Source organism: Lagopus muta, chromosome W, assembly GCF_023343835.1.
Source record: "Lagopus muta isolate bLagMut1 chromosome W, bLagMut1 primary, whole genome shotgun sequence".
NCBI lineage: Eukaryota > Metazoa > Chordata > Aves > Galliformes > Phasianidae > Lagopus > Lagopus muta.
Window position 1 is genome coordinate 1012872 of NC_064471.1, and position 27597 is coordinate 1040468.

The 27597-nt window shown below is 46.4% G+C and overlaps 3 protein-coding genes across 3 annotated transcripts in view; all 3 read left to right on the forward strand.

Annotated features, from left to right (window-relative positions):
- LOC125686408 (uncharacterized) overlaps window positions 1-27597 on the forward strand; it is a 418931-nt gene that overhangs the window by 223900 nt on the left and 167434 nt on the right. The window lies entirely within an intron of this gene.
- The window catches only part of LOC125686430 (uncharacterized protein K02A2.6-like), a 377153-nt gene that overhangs the window by 215484 nt on the left and 134072 nt on the right, over window positions 1-27597 (forward strand). The gene's annotated exons all lie outside the window — the stretch shown is intronic.
- LOC125686433 (uncharacterized) overlaps window positions 25410-27597 on the forward strand; it is a 247675-nt gene continuing 245487 nt past the window's right edge. The window contains exon 1 of the mRNA XM_048930404.1: window positions 25410-27492. Coding sequence (XP_048786361.1) covers window positions 25935-27392 — 1458 coding nt within the window. The 5' untranslated portion in view covers window positions 25410-25934 and the 3' untranslated portion in view covers window positions 27393-27492. The remainder of the gene's footprint in view (window positions 27493-27597) is intronic.

The following is a 27597-nucleotide window of genomic DNA, read 5'->3' on the forward strand; positions in this document are numbered from 1 at the left end:
GTTATTTATGCCACTTCTTCATGTCTTCTCCATGGTCACGTAGGTAATGCCACAAGGCAAAATGTGACGTAGTCTTACTGTTGTCACTTGCTCGAGCAGGAGGACGTCTTCTTTTGATAGCTGAGACATTGGATGACACCGGCTGGGAAGAAATCAAGTTGATCAGCCCCTCCAGTAGGCTGTTTTGGTAATTCTGTTCCTCATTGGATGTATCTGTTACCGCCATGGATTCATCAGCATCAGGCACAATTGATAGTTTGTCTATTATATCTTCTTGCTTGTTCTCCATTCTGTCCAGCTTTTCAGCTACTTTTTCAATGGCTGAAACACAAGCTCGTTGAGGGCTTAAATGTAACTCAAAGTCTTCAAGTTTATTAACCAATTCATTTATAAGGGGTCTTCTTTCCCCTCTGCCATACATTGCTGCAAATGTACTGGCGTACCTCTCTGGTGCAGTATTTATGAATGTACACCACATGTTTGGTGTACACCTGACTCTCTCAGGATCATGCTCTTGGTCTGGCTCATCAGGAATGAAATCGGGGCTATGTAGTGTTTCCACCACAGCACATTCTCTCAAATAACTGATGCCTTCCTCTATATCAGCCCATTTCTTTGTCTCAGGCATCAGATCTTCTTTGAAGGGGTATCTTTCTTTTACAGCTAACGACATCCTCTTCCAGACGGTGAAGGCCTGGTTCTGGCATGTACTAATGCTGCTATCAATGGCTGAATCCCTAGCAATGCCACCCAGTTGGCGAGCTTCTCTACTATCTAGCCACACACTGTTGGCCCCATTGTCCCAACACTGAAGTAACCAAGTAGCAATAGGCTCATTTGGGTGATGTGAGAAGTCTTTTCTCAGACTTCGAATTTCATTCATTTTCAGAGATCGATTAACAAGGGTAACGATATCTTGCTCACCTGTTACTCTTTCAGGACTTCTTGTTGCCCTTGTAGTCGTTGATGACTGTGGTCTTACTGAAGGCCCCTCCCTGGACTCAGGGGTGCTTCTCCTGGATCTCGGAGCCACTCCTCTGGACCTCTTTCCTCCTCTTTCTTCTGAGATTCGTTTCGTTTTCCGTCCTCTTACAGGGACAACTGACATCAATTGTGGTGCCTCCTGTGGCTGATCAGGTTGGTCAGTTCTGACTCAGTCACCCTCTAGCTCTGCTTGGAGTCTGTCTTGTTCGACTATGAGAGTATTTAGTTCAGATTGGAGGGTGTCTCACTCAGTTTGGAAGGTTTTGAGTTTGGATTGCCGAGCCGCTCTCCATCATATTTGAGAAGTCGTGGCTGTCAGGTGAGGTCCCGGACGACTGGAGGAAGGGTCACGTCACTCCCATATACAAGAAGGGGAGCAGGGAGGACCCGGGGAACTACAGGCCGGTGAGTCTCACCTCCGTGCCTGGGAAGATCATGGAACAGATCCTCCTGGACAACATGCTCGGTCACATAAAGAATGAGCATGTGATCCGAGACAGCCAGCACGGCTTCACCAAAGGAAGGTCATGCCTAACTAATCTTGTGGCCTTCTATGATGGAGTGACGGCATTGGTGGACGAAGGGAAGGCGACCGATGTCATTTACCTGGACCTGAGCAAGGCCTTTGACATGGTCCCCCACCACATCCTCATCTCCAAATTGGAGGGAAGTGGATTTGATGGGTGGACGACCCGATGGATAAGCAATTGGTTGAAAGGCCGCAGACAGAGGGTGGTGGTCAATGGCTCTATGTCCAGGTGGAGGCCGGTAACAAGTGGTGTCCCCCAAGGGTCTGTCTTGGGACCGGTGCTCTTTAACATCTTTATTAATGACATCGATGAGGGAATCGAGTGCACCCTCAGCAAGTTTGCTGACGACACCAAGCTGAGTGGTGCGGTTGATACGGTGGAAGGAAGGGATGCCATTCAGAGGGACCTCGACAGGCTGGAGGGCTGGGCTCGGGTGAACCTGATGAGGTTCAACACGGCAAAGTGCAAGGTTTTGCATTTGGGCCGGAAGAACCCCAGGCACCTGTACAGGCTGGGAGGAGTGGTCCTTGAGAGCAGCTCGGCAGAGAAGGACCTGGGGGTCCTGATGGATGAGAGACTGAATATGAGCCAGCAGTGCGCTCTGGCAGCTCAAAAGGCAAATGGGATCCTGGGCTCCATCAGGAGAGGGGTGGCCAGCAGGGACAGGGAGGTGATTGTCCCTCTCTACTCGGCTCTTGTGAGGCCCCATCTGGAGTACTGTGTCCAGGTGTGGAGCCCTCAGTACAAGAAAGACATAGAGATTTTGGAAAGGGTCCAGAGGAGGGCGACTAAGATGATCAAGGGGCTGGAGCACCTCCCCTATGAGGACAGGCTGAGGGAGTTGGGCTTGTTCAGCCTGGAGAAGAGAAGGCTGCGGGGTGACCTCATTGCAGCCTATCAATACCTGAAGGGAACCTACACCCAGGAGGGGAGTAAACTCTTCAAAAGGGCTGACAACAGCAGGACTAGGGGAAATGGATCCAAGTTGAAGGAGGGAAGATTTAGGTTAGATGTTAGGGGGAAGTTCTTTACTAGGAGAGTGGTTAGGCCCTGGAACGGGCTGCCCAGGGAGGTTGTGGATGCCCCGTCCTTGGACGTGTTTAAGGCCAGGTTGGACGGGGTCCTGGGCAACCTGATCTGAATATGTATGTTGGTGGCCCTGCTAGGCAGGGGGGTTGGAACTACATGATCCTTGGGGTCCCTTCCAACCCGGGTGATTCTGTGATTCTGTGTGATTCTGAGTTCCGCTCGGATTCAAAGGCATCTCATCGAGATTGGAGATTCCTTCTCTCAGCTCGCAGATTCTCCCCTTCGGCTTGGAGACTTTCTTTCTCAGCTCGGAGACACTCTTGCCAGTTTTGAGATTCTCTCTCCTGGCTAGGAGACTCTCTTTCTCAACCCGGAGATTCTCTGTCTCGCCTTGGAGACTCTCTCGCTGGACCTGGAGATTCTCTCTCTCAGCTCGAAGTCTCTCCTGGAAACTCTCCTTTTCAGCCTGGAGACTCTCTCTTTGGGATTGCAGGAAGTCTCTCTCGATTTGGAGGGCATCTCTTTCGGACTTGAGGATATCCCTCTCAGATTGGAGGTCTTTTCTCTCAACTAGGAGACTCTCTTGCTCAGCCCGGAGATTCTCCCTCTCAGCTCTCAGACACTCTCTCTCAATTTCACAAGCTCTCTCCCTTTTTGGGGTACTATTGAATAAGGCCCAATAAGCATTAGCCAGGCCCCAAATCATTTGTGCCTCTTCAGATCTGCCTGAGTCACAACATTCCTGTCTCAAATAAATGTTTAAGCTCTCAGGGTCTTTCAGGTGTTCAGGAGTAAAGTTCCATGACACCAAAGATGTCCATTTCTCTAAAGTCTCTCCCAAGCCTCTCCACACTCCCTGCCATTCAGTATTCTCTGGTTTTGGGGAAGGCTTCCTCAAAATACAACAAGTACAAATACAGACTGAAATGATGAACAGTAAATTCATGAAGATTAACAATGCGATCAGGTGAGCATTCAAAAACTGCATAAAGGATTCAAAGGGAGACTGGGAGCCTGCTTAAAAATCCCAAGTTCTGTGAAATTAGCAGCTCCCTCTGCAAACAGGTTTAAAAGAGAAAGTGGAATCATTTTTTTTCTCTTTACAGAAACAAGATAACAGTGCTCAAAGTTTACAAATATCCCAGAACACTGGCAGTCCGCCTAGACTTTCAAGGTCAAGTTTTCAGTGAGCACTGGTGAAAAAGATAAACTATCCTGATGAAACTCTCTGAGAGCAGATTCATTCTAAAAAGCTAAAAAGTAACTGTTTGCCTGCATTCTCCACCAAGAATGTCAATGGTTTATGGGCTTGTTTGGCCCAGTTCTGTGACGAGCGGGGTGGAGGTATCCACAGATCTGTGCCTCTGGAAAAGGGAAACAGGGGACCCCAAAATAATTGAAAACAGCGGCACCGATCTGAGGTGTCAAACTAATTTACTAAATATAGTATCGGAATGTAAGATAACACACCATAATACAATATAATAAGAATTGAAGCTAATAAATCAAATATAATGACAGAGAGAATGTCCGAAAGGGTGGATAGGCCTCACCACAATGCTGAGGTGAGATGCGCAGTCCAGTTGAGCAGCATGGAGACCGGAGCAGCGCCCATGACGAAGAGCAGGCAAAAAAGAGGTCATCAGGTGACCTTGCCAGGAGTTAAACCTCCTCTCCCTGACAGCAAAGTCCCCTGGGGAACGTAGTTCCTCTTCTCTTCTGGGCAAGTACCCAGGACTTGAGCATTAACAGTTAAAGTCCCAGTGCCCCACATGATGTTATGATGTGTAATACCGAAAGCCAAAACTCACAAATCCATGACAGGAGGTTAAGTCGAGAGCAAAAGGTGCAGCGAATATCGCTGCTACCTTGGGAAGCTTGGAAAGAGCCCTGAAAGCAGTGTGAATGGAGGAGCGGTGTTGGCGGATGGCTTGGGAATTGGTGTTAGGTCACCTTGGGGAGGAAGGCGGGGAATCGGGAAAGGAGCCTGCGAAGGAGTCAGGTGTGGAGCCTGTGAAGGGGGGTCAGGAGGATGCAGTGGAAGTTGAACAGGGTGGCAAGGTAGAGTCAGAGGCTGGGCTACAGGAGGAGGAGTCGGGAATGGATACACCTGGAAGGAGCTGCGGGGCCGGGATGGCTGTGCCGGGGGTGGAGGATGATGTGCCTTGGGGGGCGCCTGTGTGGCTCCCTGCAGCATCTAATTGGCGGGTTACTGGATCTACTCCCGCGTTCTCGTATGTTCCTGGAACAGTGCCTATGCCCACCGCTGTTTCAGTAACAGCACCCACGGCCCCTCCCCCGTATGCTAGGGGGAGTGCCGGAGGGGTGGAGGCAGCCTGCCTGCGATTGGAGCAAAAAGGGGAGGGACAAGAGCAAATGGGGGCGGTGATTGGAGGATGTCACGGAGTTCACTAGATCAATCTATGTCCGTGACAGGGGCGACAGGCCTCTGCCCGCCCCCCCCCCACCCCAGTCCCAGAAAAATGGGAAGAAAGGAAGGGAGGAAAAGAACAGCGGCAACAATCTATGGAGGAAAACTTATTTTACTATAATATCGGAATACTAAATAACACAATATATACAATTTAATTGAAATTGAGATTAATAAATCAGACAAGATGAGAGAGAGAGAGTTCCCGGGACCGATTCAAACCTGAAAAGCTTGGAACGGCAAGGAAAGCACCCTCCAGCACCCACTGCAAGGCAGCAAGAGAGCGCCCCCCCCCACCCGGAAGGGCCATATCAATTGACTTCTGTAATGTACAGGGATAGGTACCTGGGATTGGGCAGCGACACTTTAATGCCCCGTACACTACATGATGTTTTGATGTGGAATACTGAAACCATAAAAACATAGAACCATGACATTCCACCCCTTATTCTACATCATTACATCATGCTTAAAATATATACACATATATATACAAACAAACAAAAAATGATAAAAATGCATTACTCACACATGGCTATATATATATATATATATGTATATATATATATATATACACATAGAATTATTGACTGAACTCCCCTGGCATCAAGTTTCCTTGTGGTACACATTGGACATCCCCATTCTTCTGCATTACCCACCAAGTGGATCCTGGTCCCTGAGCAAAAACTGTACCACGGAGAGGTTTGCCCTTTCCAGAAGCTGGAAGAACCCAAACTGCCTTTCCTAACATGTTCTTTACATGTACAGCAGGGACTTTATCTCCCTCTATGGTATGTAGGGAACTGGATTGGTTACGACCATCACGATTGATAGATCCTCTGGTATTGACTAACCAGGTGGCTTCTGCCAAATACTTCTCCCAGTGCTTAAATGTTCCGCCACCCATTGCTTTCAACATGGCTTTTAGCAACCCATTGTAGCGTTCAATTTTACCAGAGGCTGGTGCACGATAGGGAATATGGTAAATCCACTCAATGCCATGATCTTTGGCCCAAGTATTTACAAGAGAATTTTTGAAATGAGTCCCATTATCTGACTCAATTCTTTCCGGGGTGCCGTGTAGCCACAGGACTTGTTTCTCAAGCCCTAATATGGTGTTTCGGGCGGTAGCATGGGGTACTGCATATGTTTCAAGCCACCCAGTGGTGGCCTCCACCATAGTAAGCACATAATGCTTACCACTGCCTCCCCATATTTGTATTTTTGCCATTGCCCTTCCTCCCAGAGAGGTTTCATCCTCTTGGCTTGTTTGATGATGGCACATATTTCACACTTATGAATAACCTGTGCAATGGCATCCATAATTAAGTCCACCCCCCGGTCTCTAGCCCATTTGTATGTTGCATCTCTCCCTTGATGACCTGAAGTCTCATGGGCCCACCGAGCTAGGAGTAGTTCACCCTTGTTCTGCCAGTCCAGGTCTATTTGAGCCACCTCAATTCTGGCAGCTCTGTCTACCTGATGGTTATTTTGCTGTTCTTCAGTAGCCCGACTCTTGGGCACATGAGCATCTACATGGCGCACCTTCACAAACATATTCTTTATTCGGGCAGCAATGTCTTTCCACAGTTCAGCAGCCCAAATAGGTTTACCTCTTCTTTGCCAGTTATTTTGCTCCCACTGCTGTAACCACCCCCATAAGGCATTCGCTACCATCCACGAGTCAGTGTAAAGATAGAGCATTGGCCACCTCTCCCATTCAGCGACATCTTAGGCCAGTTGGACAGCCTTTACCTCTGCAAATTGGATTGATTCTCTTTTCCCTTCAGTGGCCTCTGCAACTTGTCGTGTGGGGCTCCACACAGCAGCTTTCCATCTGCGATGCTTCCCCACAATACGACACGATCCATCTGTGAACAGGGCATATTTCTTTTCATTCTCTGATAGTTCATTGTATGGGGGGGCCTCTTTAGCACGTGATACTTCTTCTCCTGGTGGTGTTCCAAACTTTTTACCTTCAGGCCAGTCCATGATGACCTCTAGGATTCCTGGATGGCTCAGGTTCCCCATCTGTGCTCGTTGTGTAATCTGTGCAATCCACTTGCTCCAGGTGGCATCAGTAGCATGATGGGTGGAGGGAACCTTTCCTTTAAACATCCAGTTAAGCACTGGCAGTTGAGGTGCCAGAAGGAGCTGTGTTTCAGTACCGACTACTTCAGAAGCAGCCCGAACCCCCTCATAAGCAGCTAAGATCTCCTTCTCAGTTGGAGTGTAGCCCTCTTCCGACCCCCTGTAGGCTCGACTGCAGAATCCCAGGGGTCGGCCTCGACTCTCCTGAGGCTCTTTGCCACAAACTCCAAGTGGGACCGTTCTCTCCAGCAGCAGTGTAGAGGATGTTCTTTATACCCTGTCCCGTCCGTACTGGCCCTAGGGCCACGGCACGGGCTATCTCCTGTTTAATCTGTTCAAAAGCCTGCTGCTGCTCAGGGCCCCATGTAAACTCATTTCTCATTCGCGTCACATAATAAAGAGGGCTTACAATGAGGCTGTAGTTTGGAACGTGCATTCTCCAAAAGCCCACTGCACCCAGAAAAGATTGTGTCTCTCTTTTGCTAGTGGGTGGAGACATAGCAGTGATTTTGTCGATCACGTCTGTCGGGATGTGACGACGGCCATCTTGCCACTTTATACCTAGGAACTGAATCTCCTGGGCAGGTCCTTTCACTTTGCTTCGCTTAATAGCAAAACCAGCACTCAGAAGAATTTGGATTATTCGTTCTCCTTTCGTGAAGACTCCTTCTGCTGTATCACCCCACACAATGATGTCATCAATGTACTGCAGGTGCTCAGGAGCACTGCCCTGTTCCAATACAGTCTGGATCAACCCATGGCAAATGGTCGTGCTGTGTTTCCACCCCTGGGGCAAACGGTTCCAGGTATACTGAATGCCCCTCCATGTGAAAGCAAACTGTGGCTTACATTCTTTGGCCAAAGGGATGGAAAAGAAGGCATTAGCAATGTCAATGGTGGCATACCATTTGGCCGCTTTTGACTCCAGTTCATACTGGAGTTCTAACATGTCCGGCACAGCAGCACTCAGTGGGGGTGTGACTTCATTCAGACCACGGTAGTCCACCGTCAGCCTCCATTCTCCACTGGCTTTCCGCACTGGCCATATGGGGCTGTTAAAAGGCGAGTGAGTTTTGCTGATCACTCCCTGGCTCTCTGGTTGACGAATTAACTTATGAATGGCGAGCAAGGGATCCCTGTTGGTGCGGTACTGCCGCCTGTGCAGTGTTTTTGTGGCAATCGGTACCTGTTGCTCTTTTACTCGCAGCAGCCCCACAACAGATGGATCTTCTGACAGGCCAGGCAAAACAGACAGCTGCTTAATGTTGTCTGTGTCCACAGCAGCTATTCCAAAGGCCCACCGATACCCCTTAGGATCCTTGAAATGTCCCCTTCTGAGATAATCAATACCTAGTATACATGGAGCCCCTGGGCCCGTCACAATAGGATGTTTTTGCCAGTCCTTACCAGTGAGGCTTATCTCAGCCTCCAACACAGTCAATTCTTGAGAGCCCCTGGTCACTCTAGAAATATGGATTGATTCTGTCCCTTGGTGACTCGAGGGCATCAGAGTGCACTGTGCACCAGTGTCCACCAGTGCCTTATATTTTAGTGGTTCTGATGTGCCAGGCCATCGCATCCACACAGTCCAATATACTCTATTATCCCTTTCCCCCCCCGACTGAGGGCAGGGCCCCCCTATTCATTACCTGTGGTAACTGGAGCAACTGCACTGGTGGTTGATCTGCCTTGTAATTCTTTCACCCGTGCTCGCAGTACAGCAGTAGGTTCATGGTGCCACTTCCTCATGTCTTCTCCATGGTCATGTAGGTAATACCATAAGACAATTCACGGCGTATTATCCCTTACTTGAGCTGGAGAGCGTTTGCTTCTAACAGCTGAGATCTTTGATGGTGCACGTGAGAAGGAAGGTTCATCGTCTTTAGTTAGGTGGGCTTGCATACATTTCATCATCTCCTTCATCTCCTTCAATAGACTCATTTGGTTATCCTGATCTTCATCAAGCGTTTCTGATACTGCTACAGGTTTGTCACGGTTAATCAGTTGAGACACTTGCTCCGTCATTTTTGATATAGGAGCAACAGCAGCATGAATTGGGGACAGCAATTGTTCGTACTTTTGGAGCGTAACAATTAATTCATAAACTAAGGGCGTTCTCTGTTGTTCTTGGTATCTGTCACACGCTAACGTTAGTGTAGCGGCATATTTGTCCGGTGCTGTTGTCACGATTTTCTGCCATATCTCAGGCATTGTCCTCACTCTTTCAGGGTCGCGGTTTTGCTGTGGGTGGTTAGGAACAAAGTTAGGGTCATACAGCATTTCCACCACGCCTATTTCCCTCAAATACTGGATACCCTTTTCAACTGTATCCCATTTTTTCATCGCAATCTTCAAGCCATTTTTGAAGGGATACTTTTCCTTCACGGCTATTAACACTCGTTCCCAGAGGGAGGCAGCCTCATCCGAACATCGACTAATTCCTCTATCAATAGCTGGATCTCTGGCAATGGCGCCTACTTAGCGAGCTTCATTACCATCCAGAGATAAGCTATGGGCCCCACTGTCCCAACAGCGAACCAACCAGGAAACAAGAGTTTCATTCGGGCGCTGTGTAAACTCCTTTCTTGAACCTTGGATTTCAGTCATCTTTAGAGGCCGGCGAGTAGTAATAGAGATTTCCTCTTCATCACTCTGTTCTGCATGTCTCTTAGTTTTCCTTTTTGCCTTTCGCGATGGTGGTGGTTCTGAGAAGGGCCCCTCGCCTGGATCTTCCTCCACCTCCTCCTCTTCTTCTCTTTTTCATTCAAGACGCGAAGACACTCGTTTCCATTTCTTGCCCTCCACAGGAGCAACCAGTATTTTTACTGGTGTCTCCTGTGATTGATTAGATTTGACTTGGGGATTTTCCCCTTTGGCTTGAACCTCAGCTCAGAAACTCTCTCTCTCCAGAATGGTATTATATAGGGCACAGTAAGCACAAGCCAAACCCCAAATAAGTTGTACCTCCTTAGATTTATGTAAGCTGCATAGTCCCTGACTCAAATACTGGCTTAGTTTCTCAGGATCCCACAGGTGTTCAAGAGTAAAATCCCATGACACTGCGGGTCCCCATGCTTCTAAAACCTTTCCTAAACCTCTCCATATTCCCTGCCAGTCTTCATTCTCTAGTTTTGGAGGAGACTCCTTCCCCTTATTACGAATGCATAGGAATACATTCAGGAAAATTGATTACATGCACACGCACACCAACATGAGTATTAATTCAGGATTCAAAAAACGTTTGACAAACCGAGAGGAAAACCCAGAGACTGGTCTGAACATCGTGTATTTTGTAAAATTAGCCATTCCTTCTGGGATGTAGTTGTTTGTGAAATTAGCCATTCCTTCTGGGATGTAGATGTCAAAGTTCAAATCATACCACATTACAAATAGGTAAAACATAGGTGTCTCCATCAGTGCCCTTAGGTACCTATATACAGATGCAATTCCAAAACACACAAGTGTGGGATGGATTATTGGCCATTAGGTTGTGACTAACACCATTGCTTTTAATCCTTTACCCAGCACCCCCGGGATAACGAGTGGGTTCGTCGCTGGTGCTTGCTAAAAAAGGGTTAATGGATTGAAGCTAACAAGAGGAGGGGAAAAAAAGAAAAAAGAAAAAAAGGCACTGCTCAGACTAAGTAGTGCTCAAAGTTTACAAAAATCCCAGGACTCTGGCAGTACGCCTAATCTTTCAAGGTCAGGTTTTCCAGCACAGAAACCTGAACTACTGATAATGCTCCTTAACGAAGCTCTCTAAGAGCAGAGAGAAAAAGAGATGCGTTCTAAAAGCTAAAAAGCAGTTGCCCCACGATGGGCGCCAGAAATCTGTCACGGAGTTGACCAGATCAATCTATGTCCGTGACAGGGGCGACAGGCCTCTGCCCTCCCCCCCCCACCCCAGTCCCACAAAAATGGAAAAGAAGGAAGGGAGGAAAAGAACAGCGGCAACCATCTATGGAGGAAAACTTATTTTACTATAATATTGGAATACAAGATATCACAGTATATACAATTTAATTGAAATTAAGATTAATAAATCAGACAAGATGAGAGAGAGAGAGTTCCCGGGACCGAGTCAAACCTGAAAAGCTTGGAACAGCTAGGAAAGCACCCTCCAGCACCCACTGCAAGGCAGCAAGATAGCGCCCCCCCCCCCACCCGGAAGGGCCAGATCCTGTGACTGCTGTAATGTACAGGGATAGGTACTTGGAATTGGGGCAGTGACACTTTAATACCCCGTACACTACATGATGTTTTGATGTGGAATACTGAAACCATTAAAAAAAAAAAAAAAAAAAAAACAAAAAAACAAAAAAAAAAAAACCATAGAACCATGACAGCCTGCTCTAACATGATGGATAACTGAATTTCAAGAATCAGTGGGGAGAGAGCCAGAGCCCTTTTTTTAACTCCAGTAGAGTAGACACTGTATGAGATATTAAAACTGTTATTCTTTGGCCTAGCAACACTTGACTACTACTGCAGCCACTGCCTTCAAGCACCCCAGCCACCCTTTACTCACATCATCAAGCTGTTTCGTGAATTGTGCCACAGCCCAAGGTTCTGATAGCCCCAAAGCCAAGGGCCTTCATGCGTTCTTATTTCAGTTTAGGGAATGCCCTCTGTGCCTCCCCATTTCATAAAATATTTTGGCTTTACCAACAGTCCATAGGTGTATATCCACGGTCGGCACCATCCTGTCATTCCTGGGTGTCATGGTTCTATGTTTTTTTGTTTTTGTTTTTTTTGTTTTTGGGTCTCAGTATTCCACATCAAAACATCATGCAGTGTACAGGGCATTAAAGTGTCACTGCCGCAATTCCGAGTACCTATTCCTGTACATTACAGAAGTCACGGGGTCTGGCCCTTCCGGGTGGGGGGAGCGCTATCTTGCTGCCTTGCAGTGGGTGCTGGAGGGTGCTTTCCTAGCCGTTCCAAGCTTTTCAGGTTTGACTCGGTCCCGGGAACTCTCTCTCTCTCATCTTGCCTGATTTATTCATCTCAATTTCAATTAAATTGTATATATTGTGTTATCTTGTATTCCGATATTATAGTAAAATAAGTTTTCCTCCATAGATTGTTGCCGCTGCTCTTTTCCTCCCTTCCTTCCTTCCCATTTTTTGATGGACTGGGGTGGGGGGGGGGAGGGCAGAGGCCTGTCGCCCCAAGTTGGGCGCCAAAAATTTGTCACGGAGTTGATCAGATCAATCTATGTCCGTGACAGGGGCAACAGGTCTCTGCCCTCCCCGACCATTTGCCATGGGTTGATCCAAACTGTATTGGAACAGGGCAGTGCTCCTGAGCACCTGCAGTACATTGATGTCATCATTGTGTGGGGCGATACAGCAGAAGTCTTCACAAAAGGAGAGAGAATGATCCAAATTCTTCTGAGTGCTGGTTTTGCTATTAAGCGAAGCAAAGTGAAAGGACCTGCCCAGGAGATTCATTTCCTAGGCATAAAGTGTCAAGATGGCCGTCGTCACATCCCGACAGTCAAAATCACTGCTATGTCTCCACCCACTAGCAAAAGAGAGACACAATCTTTTCTGGGTGCAGTGGGCTTTTGGAGAATGCGTGTTCCAAACTACAGCCTCATTGTAAGCCCCCTTTATTATGCGACGCGAATGAGAAATGAGTTTACATGGGGCCCTGAGCAGCAGCAGGCTTTTGAACAGATTAAACAGGAGATAGCCCGTGCCGTGGCCCTAGGGCCAGTACGGACGGGACAGGGTATAAAGAACATCCTCTATACTGCTGCTGGAGAGAACGGTCACACTTGGAGTTTGTGGCAAAGAGCCTCAGGAGAGACCCGAGGCCGACCCCTGGGATTCTGGAGTCAAGCCTACAGGGGGTCGGAAGAGGGCTACACTCCAACTGAGAAGGAGATCTTAGCTGCTTATGAGGGGGTTCGGGCTGCTTCTGAAGTAGTTGGTACTGAAACAGAGCTTCTTCTGGCACCTCGACTGCCAGTGCTGAACTGGATGTTTAAAGGCAAGGTTTCCTCCACCCATCATGCTACTGATGCCACTTGGAGTAAGTGGAATGCACTGATTACAAAACGAGCACGGATGGGGAACCTCAGCCGTCCAGGAATCCTAGAGGTCATCATGGACTGGCCTGAAGGTAAAAAGTTTGGAACACCACCAGGAGAAAAAGTGTCACGTGCTAAAGAGGCCCCACCATACAATGAACTACCAGAGAATGAAAAGAAATATGCCCTGTTCACAGATGGATCGTGTCGTATTGTGGGAAAGCATCGCAGATGGAAATCTGCTGTGTGGAGCCCCACACAACAAGTTGCAGAGGCCACTGAAGGGAAAGGGGAATCAAGCCAATTTGCAGAGGTAAAGGCTGTCCAACTGGCCTTAGATGTCACTGAACGGGAGAAGTGGCCAATGCTCTATCTTTACACTGACTCATGGATGGTAGCAAATGCCTTATGGGGGTGGTTACAGCAGTGGGAGCTAAATAACTGGCAAAGAAGGGGTAAACCTATTTGGGCTGCTGAACTGTGGAAAGACATTGCTGCCCGAACAAAGACTATAGTTGTAAAGGTGCGCCATGTAGATGCTCATGTGCCCAAGAGTCGGGCTACTGAAGAACAGCAAAATAACCATCAGGTAGACCGAGCTGCCAGAATTGAGGTGGCTCAAATAGACCTGGACTGGCAGAACAAGGGTGAATTATTTCTGGCTCGGTGGGCCCATGAGACCTCCGGTCATCAAGGGAGAGATGCAACATACAAATGGGCTAGAGACCGAGGGGTGGACTTAACTATGGATGCCATTGCACAGGTTATTCATAACTGTGAAACATGTGCCATCATCAAACAAGCCAAGAGGATGAAACCTCTCTGGGAGGAAGGGCGATGGCAAAAGTATAAATATGGGGAGGCATGGCAGGTTGATTATATCACCTTGCCACGATCTCGCAATGGTAAGCATTATGTGCTTACTATGGTGGCGGCGACCACTGGGTGGCTGGAAACATATGCAGTACCCCATGCTACCGCCCGAAACACCATACTGGGTCTCGAGAAACAAGTCCTGTGGCGACATGGCACCCCAGAAAGGATTGAGTCAGATAATGGGACTCATTTCAAAAATTCTCTTGTAAAAACTTGGGCCAAAGATCATGGCATTGAGTGGATTTACCATATTCCCTATCATGCACTAGTCTCTGGTAAAATTGAACGATACAATGGATTGTTAAAAACGATGCTAAAAGCACTGGGTGGTGGAACATTTAAGCACCGGGAGAAGCATTTGGCAGAAGCCACCTGGTTAGTCAATACCAGAGGATCTATCAATCGTGATGGTCCTAACCAATCCAGTTCCCTACATACCGTAGAGGGAGATAAAGTCCCTGTTGTACATGTAAAGAGCATGTTAGGAAAGGCAGTTTGGGTTCTTCCAGCTTCTGGAAAGGGCAAACCTCTCCGTGGTACAGTTTTTGCTCAGGGACCAGGATCCACTTGGTGGGTAATGCAGAAGAATGGGGATGTCCAATGTGTACCACAAGGAAACTTGATGCCGGGAGAGTGCAGTTACTAATTCTACGTATATGTATATAGCCATGTGTGTGTAATGCATTTTCATCATTTTTTTGTGTTTCTATATATATTTTAAGCATGATGTAACGATGTAGAATAAGGGGTGGAATGTCATGGTTCTATGTTTTTTTGTTTTTGTTTTTTTGTTTTTGGGTTTCAGTATTCTACATCAAAACATCATGCAGTTTACAGGGCATTAAAGTGTCATTGCCCCAATTCCGAGTACCTATCCCTGTACATTACAGAAGTCACGGGATCTGGCCCTTCCGGGTGGGGGGGGCACTCTCTTGCTGCCTTGCAGTGGGTGCTGGAGGGTGCTTTCCTAGCCGTTCCAAGCTTTTCAGGTTTGACTCAGTCCCGGGAACTCTCTCTCTCTCATCCTGTCTGATTTATTCATCTCAATTTCAATTAAATTGTATATATTGTGTTATCTTGTATTCCGATATTATAGTAAAATAAGTTTTCCTCCATAGATTGTTGCCGCTGCTCTTTTCTTCCCTTCCTTTCTTCCCATTTTTTTGGGACTGCGGTGGGGGGGGAGGGCAGAGGCCTGTCGCCCCTGTCACGGACATAGATTGATCTGGTCAACTCCGTGACAGATTTTTGGTGCCCAACGTGGGGCGACTGCTTTTTAGTTTTTTGAATGAATCTTTTTTTCTCTCTGCTCTTAGAGAGCTTCGTTAGGGAGCATTATCAGTAGTTCAGGTTTCTGTGCTGGAAAACCTGACCTTGAAAGATTAGGCGTACTGCCAGTGTTCTGGGATATTTGTAAACTTTGAGCACTACTTAGTCTGGGTAGTGCCTTTTTTTCCTTTTCTTTCCCCCCCCCATATTCCCATAAAAACATAGAACCATGACATCTATATATCCAGCGTGAGATTAAGAAGCAACGGTTGAAATGTTGGTCCAACCAGTTTATTACAAATCTTAATTAGGGAAATGGGGAAGGGGAAGACCGACACTATTATGAATTAGGGTAATGGGGAAGGGAAGGAGAGTGATAGAAAAGATAGAAAAGAAGAAGCAAGGGGTCTTTATAGGCAGCAAGAGGGAGATAGTCACCACCATGGATCCAGCGAGGTTCGTAGTTCAGTCTTTGATCTTCAGTAGCGGTGGGTCATCAGGCACAGTTGTTCTGTTGACAATGACGACGACGGACGATGAAGCACAACGACGACCATGGCGATGATGGCCCCTTTTCAATGCTTTCAGTGTGGTCGAGTCAGCTGTCTTTGGAGTGACAGCTCAAATCCAAAGTGGTTGAGTCAGCTCTCCTTTGAGTGGTAGCTTCTGGCTCTGGGATCTCAGCAGAAACTCCTTTGTTCCCATCTTCCGGGCCTTGCCAGCAGATAAGAGGGAGCAGGGATGCCCATCTGCATCCTGTTTCTCACAGAACACGATGGTATTGTTCCCCAATTTTCCCACAACTAGCTGGAGCTGTTTAGTCACAGGCCAGATCTTCCGCCAGTAAACACTCCTGAGCATTCTCATCCGCTCTTTTACAGAGCAAGCAGTTCTGGGGGAAGGGGCTTTCAAATGTTCCCAAAGCGATATCGATTGTCACACGGTTAGCACCCATTAGTTGCCTCCTCAACAAATCACTCAGAGTCTTATCACAAGAAATACCTCAGGAAGCAAGCTTTGAGCCAAAAAACAAAGAAGGATTCTCATACTACCCCGTGGCTCAAAGATTGCTTGAAATGAAGCATAAGTGGTGCATAAGTAACTTTCCATGGTGGTGAGGAAAAGAAAAGGGAGAAAATAAAAAGTCAGCAAAGAAGCAGGAGGGAAGAAGGAGGGGGGAGAAGGGGAAGATAGTCGTTACACAATTACTACAATAGATTTCTTGGGCTTGGTTACAATTGTTGCCCTGATCTGTTGGACTTGTCCATCATCAGTTGAAGTGGTTACAAAGTACATGGAGGATACAACACGTTGTATCAGTTGAATAAAACATGGAATCATACACAGTACAAATGTAAGAGTTGCAACAACACACAGTAGAGAAAATAGGATACGTTTGACCCATGGGCCACCTGGAAGCCAGGAAAAGAAATCATCGTCTAGGCCCTTCCAGGTTTGGACAGGAACATGAGCTATTTTCCGTATACCCTGGGCAATTTGTTTAACAACTTTACCATTATCATCAATCTTTAGACAACAATTAGAATCATTCAGTTTGCCACAGACACCACTCAGTGACACCTCAGGAGTGGTGACACAAATGTTACATGATGAATAAAAGGTAGAAAGTGAAAAGAGACAACCATACATTTAACAATAACCAATAATAATAAATAAATAGGTAAAACAAACTTAGGTATTTGTGTCAGCTGCTTTCCCCACCCAGGAACTCCCAGTATAAGCCAGGATCCAGATGGGAATTCTTCAGTAGAGGTTGTGGTGTTTATGAATAGCCATACAATATTACATTTCAGTTAATTCACGAAAAGCGTATCTAGTCTAATTTGACAATATGTGGACTTGCCATGTAATGTTTTCTAAGATAATTTAGTGTCTCAAGAACTTTACACTTGAGCATTTCCAAAGCAATTCAAATGCTGAGAGATATAAATATTAGTTTGGCAAGTTCAAGTATTGTTGCAGTCCACAGAACTTTTCACAGGATAGTGTGTGCAGGATACCCCCACAGCACAAACCATCTAAGAGGGGTAATCCCAGAAACACACACATCTCTTTTTAAAACTTAGGCACTTTCCAACAACCATGTTTTGGATGGAACTCCTGGACTGGTGTGACACTGAAAAGCATCAGTGCAAAAGGCTTTATGATAGATTTCTTTTGTGACCACATCTAACAGATATTAGATGGGTCCCTTGATTCATTTCCCAGTTTGTTAGGAATTTGGAAACACTGTGGAGGAGTTACATGCAAATCATAATCAGTTTGGTAAAAAGGGGTGAAAGAAGGGGTCAAAAGAAATGGTATCACCGTGCAGGGAGTACCAGTAAGCCAGGATGACTGTAAAAACCCTGAACCCAGTTGTGAAGTTTAACAGATCCAAGGACTGATACCAATCACCACCTACACACACAACAACACAAAACATAACACTATTGCAACCAAAAAATGTAATGAAGAGGTACATTCAGTGTTCTAGCATGATCAAATCTTCAGTATTTCTGTCACAAAATACAAATTGTAAAAATCAGCTATTAGCCTTTTTGTGTTCTGTCAAGGTCCCACGGGGATCTTCTGTGAAATAAAACAAGACACCGACTTGCCCTTTTTGGGCTTTGTTAATATGGTTTAAAAAAAAAAACAAAAACGAGGGAACAATCCAGCAAGTGTTGATTTCACATTCCTTTTTCAGAGTGTCTTTAGCCTTCCAAAGATATTTGTTAAGGTTAGGGGAAACTGGCCTCAGGCTAGCTGAGTCAATCGACACAGTCTGGCCAGGGAGGTAACAGTGTTTCCCTGGCTTATCAGCCACTGGATCGTGACTCACAGGGATAACTGGCAAGAGTGGTGAGGCCTTTGGACAGAAGGTGTTAAATCGACTATCTTGTTTCCCTTTGTTGTGAGCTTTCTCATGCATCCACCCTTCACCGCCCCCACCCCGCTCACTTGGGAGGGGCGAAGACATCAGTTTTCTAATGGCTTGGATAGCCATTCAGGTTCCCTGAGAGAGGCCCTAGGACCTGGGGTTTTGCTCTCCTCGAGATTCTGGATCTTTTGTTCTGGCCACCAGTTAACTAATTTCTCTAACCTGACAGTGGGTAATCCATTCATCAAATCTCGTGGAACACCCTTTTGCCAGCCCAGTATCCAGAGACAATTACGTTTATGATCAATATTTTGCCTACCTGTTTTTACTGACAGTGAGACCCTTCCAGTCCCACTGAGCTTTGAGCTAGGAGGCCTGGGGGCAAGGCTGACTGCTGCAAGTCTTACTTCCCTTGGCTCAAATTTAATGGAGGAAGAAACCACTGGCCCATATTTCCTTCCATAGTTAATTAACTCTTGGGCAACCTCTCCCCACGTCCATGCTTTGTTTCCTGACTGCAGATGGTTGGTTACAGTTCCTTCTAACACTGGCCGGGCTCTCTCTCCCTGAGACATAGCCTCTATTTTTCCTTGCAGTTGAATACCTATAGGTTTTAATGACACTGGAAGCCCTCTAGTTAAAGCAGTCATTCTCTCAGGATCAACAGGCATCATCATAGGTGACTCATGGTGTGGCTGCAGCTTTCCTTCATACATCATTTGTAGACAAGCAGCCTTTTGAACACTCTACTAACTGATCAGTTGTTCCAATAATGGCAAGAGGGTCTCCCCTTTCTAAAGGGTTGAGACCACCTGCCCAATAGGCAGCCCTTTGCATTAATGACCAGGGAGCACCATTGTTACCAGTAGTTAAAAATACTCCTGGTCCCCAATAACCTTCAGCTTCCTTTTCTGTTAACCGAATCTGGTCGCCACCAGTGAGACTAACCCTCCATACATATTCTGTCTCTGATTCCTTTGGAGAGCGGCTGAAATCTTTCTTCAATTTCGCTAGTTCAGTGGCTGAGAAGGGAATTTCCTTAACATTCATTTGAGGATCTAGATCCTCACTGTTATCGAATGTGTATTCAGTTTTTATCAAAGGACGCAATGGGGCTATTGGAGTTTCTAATTTATCTAGCCTTTCCTTCATTCCTGGTAGTTCCACCTGAGGAAAAGTTTTTTCTCGAGGCAAACTATGGGTGACGGTATGGCTGGCATGCTTACACATTAGCAGTTCCAGGATTCCTGGACGGCTGAGGTTCCCCATACATGCTCGAGTAGGGCGTAGCAATTGTTCTAGTAATTGTTCGTAGTTTTGGAGCGTAAGAATTAATTCATAAACTAAGGGCGTTCTCTGTTTTTCCTGGTATCTGTCACACGCTGACGTTAGTGTAGCGCCATATTTGTCCGGCGCTGTTGTCACAATTTTCTGCCATATCTCAGGTGTTGTCCTCACTCTTTCAGGGTCGCGGTTTTGGTGTGGTTGGTTAGGAACAAAGTCAGGGTCATACAACATTTCCACCACGCCTATTTCCCTCAAATACTGGATACCCTTTTCAGCTGTATCCCATTTCTTCATCTCAATCTTCAAGCCGTCTTTGAAGGGAAACTTTTCCTTCACGGCTATTAACACTCGTTCCCAGAGGCTGGTAGCCTCATCCGAAAATCGACTAATTCCTCTATCAATAGCTGGATCTCTGGCAACGGCACCTAGTTGGTGAGCTTCATTACCATCTAGAAACAGGCTATTGGCCCCACTGTCCCAACAGTGAACCAACCAAGAAACAAGAGTTTCATTCAGGCGCCGTGTAAACTCCTTTCTTGAACCTTGGATTTCAGTCATCTTCAGAGGCCGGCAAGTAGTAATAGAGACTTCCTCCTCATCACTCTGTTCTGCATGTCTCTTAGTTTTCCCTTTTGCCTTTCGTGATGGTGGTGGTTCTGAGGAGGGCCCTTCGCATAGATCTTCCTCCACCTCCTCCTCCTCTTCTTCTCTTTTTCGTTCAAGACGCGAAGACACTCGTTTCCATTTCTTGCCCTCCACAGGAGCAACTGGTATTGTTACTGGTGTCTCCTTTTGTTGATTAGATTTGACTAGGAGATTTTCCCCTTTGGCTTGAACCTCAGCTCGGAAACTCTCTCTCTCCAGAATGGTATTATATAGGGCACGGTAAGCACAAGCCAAACCCCAAATAAGTTGTACCTCCTTAGATTTATGTAAGCTGCATAGTCCCTGACTCAAATACTGGCTTAGTTTCTCGGGATCCCACAGGTGTTCAAGAGTAAAATCCCATGACACTGCGGGTCCCTATGCTTCTAAGACCTTTCCTAAACCTCTCCATATTCCCTGCCAGTCTTCATTCTCTAGTTTTGGAGGAGACTCCTTCCCCTTATTACGAATGAATTGGAATACATTCAGGAGAATTGATGACACGCACACCAACATGACTGTTAATTCAGGATTCAAAAAATGTTTGACAAACCGAAAAGAATACCCGGAGACTGGTCTGAACATTGTGTTGTTTGTAAAATTAGCTATTCCATTTGGGATGTAGTTGTTTGTGAAATTAGCCATTCCTTCCGGGATGTAGATGTCAAAATTCAAATCATACCACATTGCATATAGGTAAAATATAGGTGTCTCCTTCAGTGTCATTAGGTAGCTATATACGGATGCAATTCCAAAACACATAAGTGTGAGCTGGATTATTGGCCAGTAGGTTGTGAGTAACACCATTGCTTTTAATCCTTTACCCAGCACCCCAACGAGTGGGTTCATCAGTGGTGCCTGCTAAAGTGGGCACCAAAAATCTGTCACAGAGTTGACTAGATCAATCTGTGTCTGTGACAGGGGCGACAGGCCTCTGCCCTCCCCCCCCACCCCAGTCCCACAAAAATGGGAAGGAAGGAAGGGAGGAAAAGAACAGCAGCAACAATCTATGGAGGAAAACTTATTTTACTATAATATCAGAATACAAGATAACACAATATATACAATTTAATTGAAATTGAGATTAATAAATCAGACAAGATGAGAGAGAGAGAGTTCCCGGGACCGAGTCAAACCTGAAAAGCTTGGAATGGCTAGGAAAGCACCTAGAGAGACTCTCTCTTTGGGTTTGGAGACTCTGTTTCTCAACTAGGAGACTCTCTCTCTGGACCTGGAGATTCTCCCTCTCGGCTCGGAGTCTCTCCTGGAAACTCTCCTTTTCAGCCTGGAGACTCTCTGTTTGGGATTGCAGGGAGTCTCTCTTGATTTGGAGGGCATCTCTCTTGGACTTGAGGATATCCCTCTCAGATTGGAGGTCTTTTCTCTCAACCAGGAGACTCTCTTGCTCAGCCTGGAGATTCTCCCTCTCAGCTCTCAGACACTCTCTCAATTTCAAAAACTCTCTCCCTCTCTGGGATAGTATTGAATAAGGCCCGATAAGCATTAGCCAGGCCCCAAATCATTTGTGCCTCCTCAGATCTGCCTGAGCTGCAACATTCCTGTCTCAAATAAATGTTTAAGCTCTCAGGGTCTTTCAGGTGTTCAGGAGTGAAGTTCCATGACACCGAAGATGTCCATCTCTCTAAAATCTCTCCCAAGGCTCTCCACACTCCCTGCCATTCAGTATTCTCTGGTTTTGGGGAAGGCTTCTTCAAAATATGATAAATACAAATACTGACTGAAATAATGAACAGTAAATTCAGGGAGATTAACAATGCGATCAGGTGAGCATTCAAAAACTGCATAAAGAATTTAAAGGAGAGACTGGGAGCCTGCTTAAAAATCACAAGTTCTGTACAATTAGCAGCTCCCTCTGGAGTTGTATACCACATTGTATGCAGATACCAAGTACATATTTCCATCACTGTTTTCAATCGATTGTATATGCCTTTTGCTCCATAGAGCAAAGTGGCAAACTTAATTAAGGCCCAGTATGTTTTGAGCATTAAAAAATAAAAAAACATCGTTTTTTCTTTTATGGAGAAAGTTTTTTCTTTTTCTTATGGAGTAATAGGCATGCAGACCGTTGAAAGGCAGTTTTAGAAGAGAAAACATTTTTTTCTCTCTTTACAGAAGCAAGATAGCAAAGCTCAGAGTTTACAAATATCCTAGGATATTGGCAGTCTGCCTAGACTTTCAAGGTCAAGTTTTCAGTGAGCACCGGTGAAAAAGATAAACTTTCCCTATGAAGCTCTCTGAGAGGAGAGAAAGAGTTTCATTCTAAAAAGATAAAAAACAACCGATTGCCTACATTCTCCACCAAGAATGTCAACGGTTTACGGGCTGGTTCGGCCCAGTTCCATGACCAGCGGGGCAGAGGGATCCGCAGATCTGCACCTCCGGATATGGGAAACAGGGGACCCCAAAATAATTAAAAACAGCGGCAACGATCTGAGGAGAAACAAACTAATTTACTAAGTATATTATCTAAATGCAAGATAACACACCATAATACAATATAATCAGAATTGAAGCTAATAAATCAAATATAATGAGAGAATGTCTGAAAGGTGGATAGGCCTCACCACAATGCTGAGGTGAGATGCGCAGTCCAATTGAGCAGCAGGGAGACGGAAGCAGCGCCCACGACGAAGAGCAGATGAAAAAGAGAGCATCAGGTGACCTTGCCAGGAGTTATATCCCCTCTCCCTGACCGCAAAGTCCCCTGAGGAATGTAGTTGTTCTTCTCTTCAGGGCAGGTACCCTGGACTTGAGCTTTAACAGTTAAAGTCCCATTGCCTCACATGATGTTATGATGTGGAATACCAAAAACCAAAAATCACAAAACCATGACACAGAGCTGTGAGACGTTCGTTCTTCTTCTAGAGGTGCCCTTGGTTATCATGGTGTTTATCTTGCTCCACAGCTGCTGCTCTGAACAGTTTTTCTTGTATTCTCACAATTCCCCCTTTTTAATGTGCAAACTACTACCATTCTATAAAATAATAACGCTAATTATTTAAATGCAATAATCATTATAACTCAATCAAGGCCTAGATTGAGAATACTCTAAACATGAGAAAGGAGACAAGGCAAACATAGCATAACAATAAGAAATACTGTTAACCTACTAAAAAGAACAAACACATGTTTGGCCTGTAAGCCAAGTTTCTGCAACCTGGAAATAAATCCCTGAGGGTCCTGTTCTGTGTTGATCTCTAATCGGTTAGAAAAAGGTCTTCAAATTTTGTATATTCTGATATACTGATTTTGAACCATCAATAAAATTTGTACAACAAATGCTTTTAGAGTGCTCATGATCATGCCTTTGGGCTAATAGAAAATTAATGGCCGTACAACTTGTTGCATATCTAGTACACTAGTTGCATATCAGATAGAATCAATATTAGTGGGCAAATGTGCTAGAGTATCACTAGGGGCATTATTACTTATCAAACCTTGAGAAACAACAAACTGTGGAAAAGGAGAGAGAAAGAACATGGTGGTGGTTGTGGGCGGTACTCGGTGTGGGTGGTACTTGGGCTAATGTGGGTGGTAGTTACAGGGGGTGGTTCTGGGTGGTGCTTAACAGGTCACGGGTTCACGGGGCGGTCGCATGTCACTGGCTCCCCAGTACAAAAAAGACAGGGATCTCTTGGAAAGAGTCCAGCGGAGGGCCACAAAGATGGTGAAGAGCCTGGAGCATCTCTCCTATGAAGAAAGGCTGAGTGAACTGGGTCTGTTTAGCCTTGAGAAAAGAAGGCTGAGAGGAAACCTGATCCAGGTCTATAAATATCTAAGGTGTGGGGGGCAGAATGGTGAGGCCAAAATCTTTTCAGTGGTGAGTGGAGACAGGACAAGGGGTAACAGCCGGAAACTGCAGCATAGGAAGTTCTGCACAAATGTGCGCAAGAACTTCTTTACAGTGAGGGTGACGGAGCACTGGAACAGGCTGCCCAGGGAGGTTGTGGAGTCTCCTTCTCTGGAGATGTTCAAGACCTGCCTGGATGCCTACTTGTGTGACCTGGTGTAGGGAACCTGCTTTGGCAGGGGGGTTGGACTCGATGATCTCTGGAGGTCCCTTCCAACCCCTACAATTCTGTGATTCTGTATATAGGCAGTTGTTGCGCAGCAATAAATTGGCACTTGAGCTACACCCTGTGGCGTGTGTCACCTGTGTCCCTGTGCTGGGTGGTGGTGCAGACAGACAGGCACTGATAAGAGTGTTGTGGGCTGGGCTGGGATTGAGTGGAGGTCTACAACAATTGGTGACCCCGACGTGATGAGGTGTGCACACACAAGTAAGGGGGTAGCAGCTCACGTTATGGCTTCTGTGCAGCAAGTAGTGAGTATGCTGAAGCTGCTGAAAAAGCAGGCATAGGTTTAACTGTTGTCTTAAGCCCGAACGGCGTTGATTAATTGGGTTACGGGAGTACTCCTATGGAGTGCTTATCCCGTAGGAATTTAGATAAGATGGCAGAAGAGTTGTGGGAGGAGGTTAAGTTGGGACTGAAGGGAGCTACCTTAGGAAGCTTGGAAAGAGCTCTGAAAGCAGTGGGAATGGAGGAACGGTGTTGGAGGATGGCTCGGGAGTTGGTGTTAGATCAGCTTGGGGAGAAAGGCGAAGAATCGGAGAAGGGGCCTGCAAAGGGGGGTGTGGAACCTTCAAAGGGGGATGTGGAGCCTGCGAAAGGGGGGCAGAAGGATGTTGCAGAAGCTGTACAGAGCAACAAGCCAGAGTTAGAGGCTGAGCAACAGGAGGAGGTCTGCAACAGTGGTGAATGTGATAGGCAGTGCCAGCAGGGCATCCCCTGCTTCAAAGGGCACTTTTCCTCTCTCACCCATCACAGATTCTCTCCTGCTTTTATTCTTCTCAATGTCCGAAGGGTATTTTCCATTTGTACACCACATCCGTGTGGCCAGTGCGTGATACAGAGCCCAAATGGAATACCTGCTTGCAAAACAGAATAAACTATCAAGGTTAGCTCTCTTAGCGTGCGCCTTTGTCTCAAGTGATGCATGGCCATATTTTAAAAATCCTGATTAGTGGGATGAAAGAGAGTTAATCATTCTATAATACAGGGTCATCCCTTTGCCTGGGATTCCTTTCCAGGTTTTGTCTTTGCAAATCAGGAAAAGGCTGATTGATAGGCTGATAGCATCATAACCGAGCGTTACTGTATAACCAAGATGTTATAATCACAATACAATTGTGTATAATCAGTAGATATCAAGATGTTATAATCGCAATATAATCAAAAGAGTAAGGCAAAGCAAACAAGGATCACAAAAGAGAATAAGTAGAAGAGCTTACCCTTGGGTTGAGCTCACTAGAAGATACCAAAGAGGAGGATCTCTGTTGTCAGCAACTGCGAGACTGAGAGACCCCCCCACGGGATGTGACGCGATAGGCCCTCTCCCTGCTCTATGATTGATGTGTGGCACGTGCCTTAGGGGCGTAGACGAAGCACATAGGTTATATAAGCTAGAGTTCACGTGTAATAAACGCCATTTTGCTGTTCATCATATTGGTGTGTGCGTGCAGTCATTTGGTCCTGGCCTGGTTTTAGGTCAGTACCGCAGGAGGCAATGCAACATTGGTGCCCCGTGTGAGGAACCAGTGCGGAACCCACTTGTGAGGATCCCCCTTGCATGAGAAGCCAACTTGCGTTAAAGTCTCCTGCGTGCCTGCGGAATTTCCAATGCCGTAATGAGGTAATTACGGGTTGGCCGTGGAAGACCGTGGTGTTGCGGTATTTCACCTAAGGGCGTGCCTGCAGCAGCTGGCTGCTGTGGAAGTTCGAGGGTGGGGATAGCCTGTGGTTGGTGGCAGGTCGCTCTCGAATTCGGGACATCAGTGCCGCGCTGGTGATGGATCAAGTTATTAAGTTGGTCCTTCAGTTCTGTAAGGACTATCACAGCAGGAATGCCCCTTCTAAGAAGGACATTTCAGTTGTACTTATTCGCCTGGAAAAGGAGTGGAATCTTCCCTCCTCTCAGGACATTTTAGATCCTGATAAATGGGATCAGTTTACATCCACGCTTGCACAGCGTGCGATAGAGGAGCAAAAAGCAGCGGAGCTAAAAATCTGGGGGTTAATTCTTGGGGCTCTTAAAGCCGCTAGAGAAGAAGATAGAATTCCTGAGGCTGCGCGCGTTACGATAGGTTTGGAATTTACTAACACCGAGAGAAGTGGCGCGGGAAGCGTACTTTCTTGCAGGTCCCCTGAGGAAGAGAACGCCGCAGATATGCCCTCAGCTATGGCGACTAACATCTCGTCCGCACCTTCGGCACCCCCCTTCGCTCCCCCCTCGGCTTCAGCTTCGCATAAACAAGTAGAAGAAGACTGCGCTGAACTGTCTGCACTTTTATCATGCAACACCGGCCAAGTGCAGGAATGCAAGGTCGTTGAAACTCCCCAGCCGTATCCACGACAACCGCTGTATCCTTCTCTGTGTAATCTAATACCACCTGCGGGGGCAGGGAAAGAAGTGAGCTGGGATGGGACACTTGCTGTCTCTTCTCTGGAGGTGGATTGCAGTAACACCCAGAGGGGTATGGACTGCGGGCAAGGCTCGGGTACGGATTGGTCAAAAGTTAGAGAGGCGGTAGAAGAAAAAACAGCAGAGAGAAAGGGAAGCGATGTAACTTACAGGCACTCGGATGATAACGTCCGGCCAGCACTGTCCACCCTGATCGCGCCTGAAGGAGTAGGTGGCGTGTGGGCAGCGCTGTCTGCTCAGGTTGCACCCGTAGGAGAAAGACAAAATGACGAGAGTCTCCGGACCCACTCCCTACCACAGCATTCAGACCCACTGATTCGACCCACACATCCTTTTACAAGATTGAGTGTGTATGCAACCAATCAGAAGCCTCTACAACAGTCAGTGCATGATCAAAGGGAGATGGGTCTGAGGGGAGGGGTGCGGAGCCCGCAGCTTCCAGCTGTGACTGAAAAGGATAGTGAAAGGAGAGAGGTGAATTTGCATTTAGGAGTTAAGAGAGATGCACTAACAGATTGTGGAAAGTTTAGATCTAGCCTGATAGAGGAAGGAAAAGTACTGGAGATCTTCCTGGTAGTAGGGAACAGTAACAGAATCCCAGAAGGGGTACCCCTCAATCTGAAAGACATCACACACCTGATAGATTGTGTAGAGAAACAGGGATTGAAATCACTCCTTGCTTTAAATGCATTAGAAGTCCTGACAGCATCAGGTCTTCTCTTTCCTCGTGATGTAATGAATCTGATGCGCATGGTTTTTAAGCCAGTGCAGTATACATTGTGGGCATCAGAATGGGTTCCCTTCAGGGACAGGTGGCCAGATTGAGGCCTGGAGAACAAGCAACAAGAATTTGCTTGTGAGAGCAATGCTCTCAAGGCTTGAGACATCTGCCTTGATATTGAATAGAATGTTTGTCATTTTTGAGGTACATTCCAACAGGTACCTGAGACAATATTGGTATACACTGGGAAAGGTTATGTTTGTATAAGGATCCTTTGTAATTTCATACTCATAGATAGTGCCACTAGAG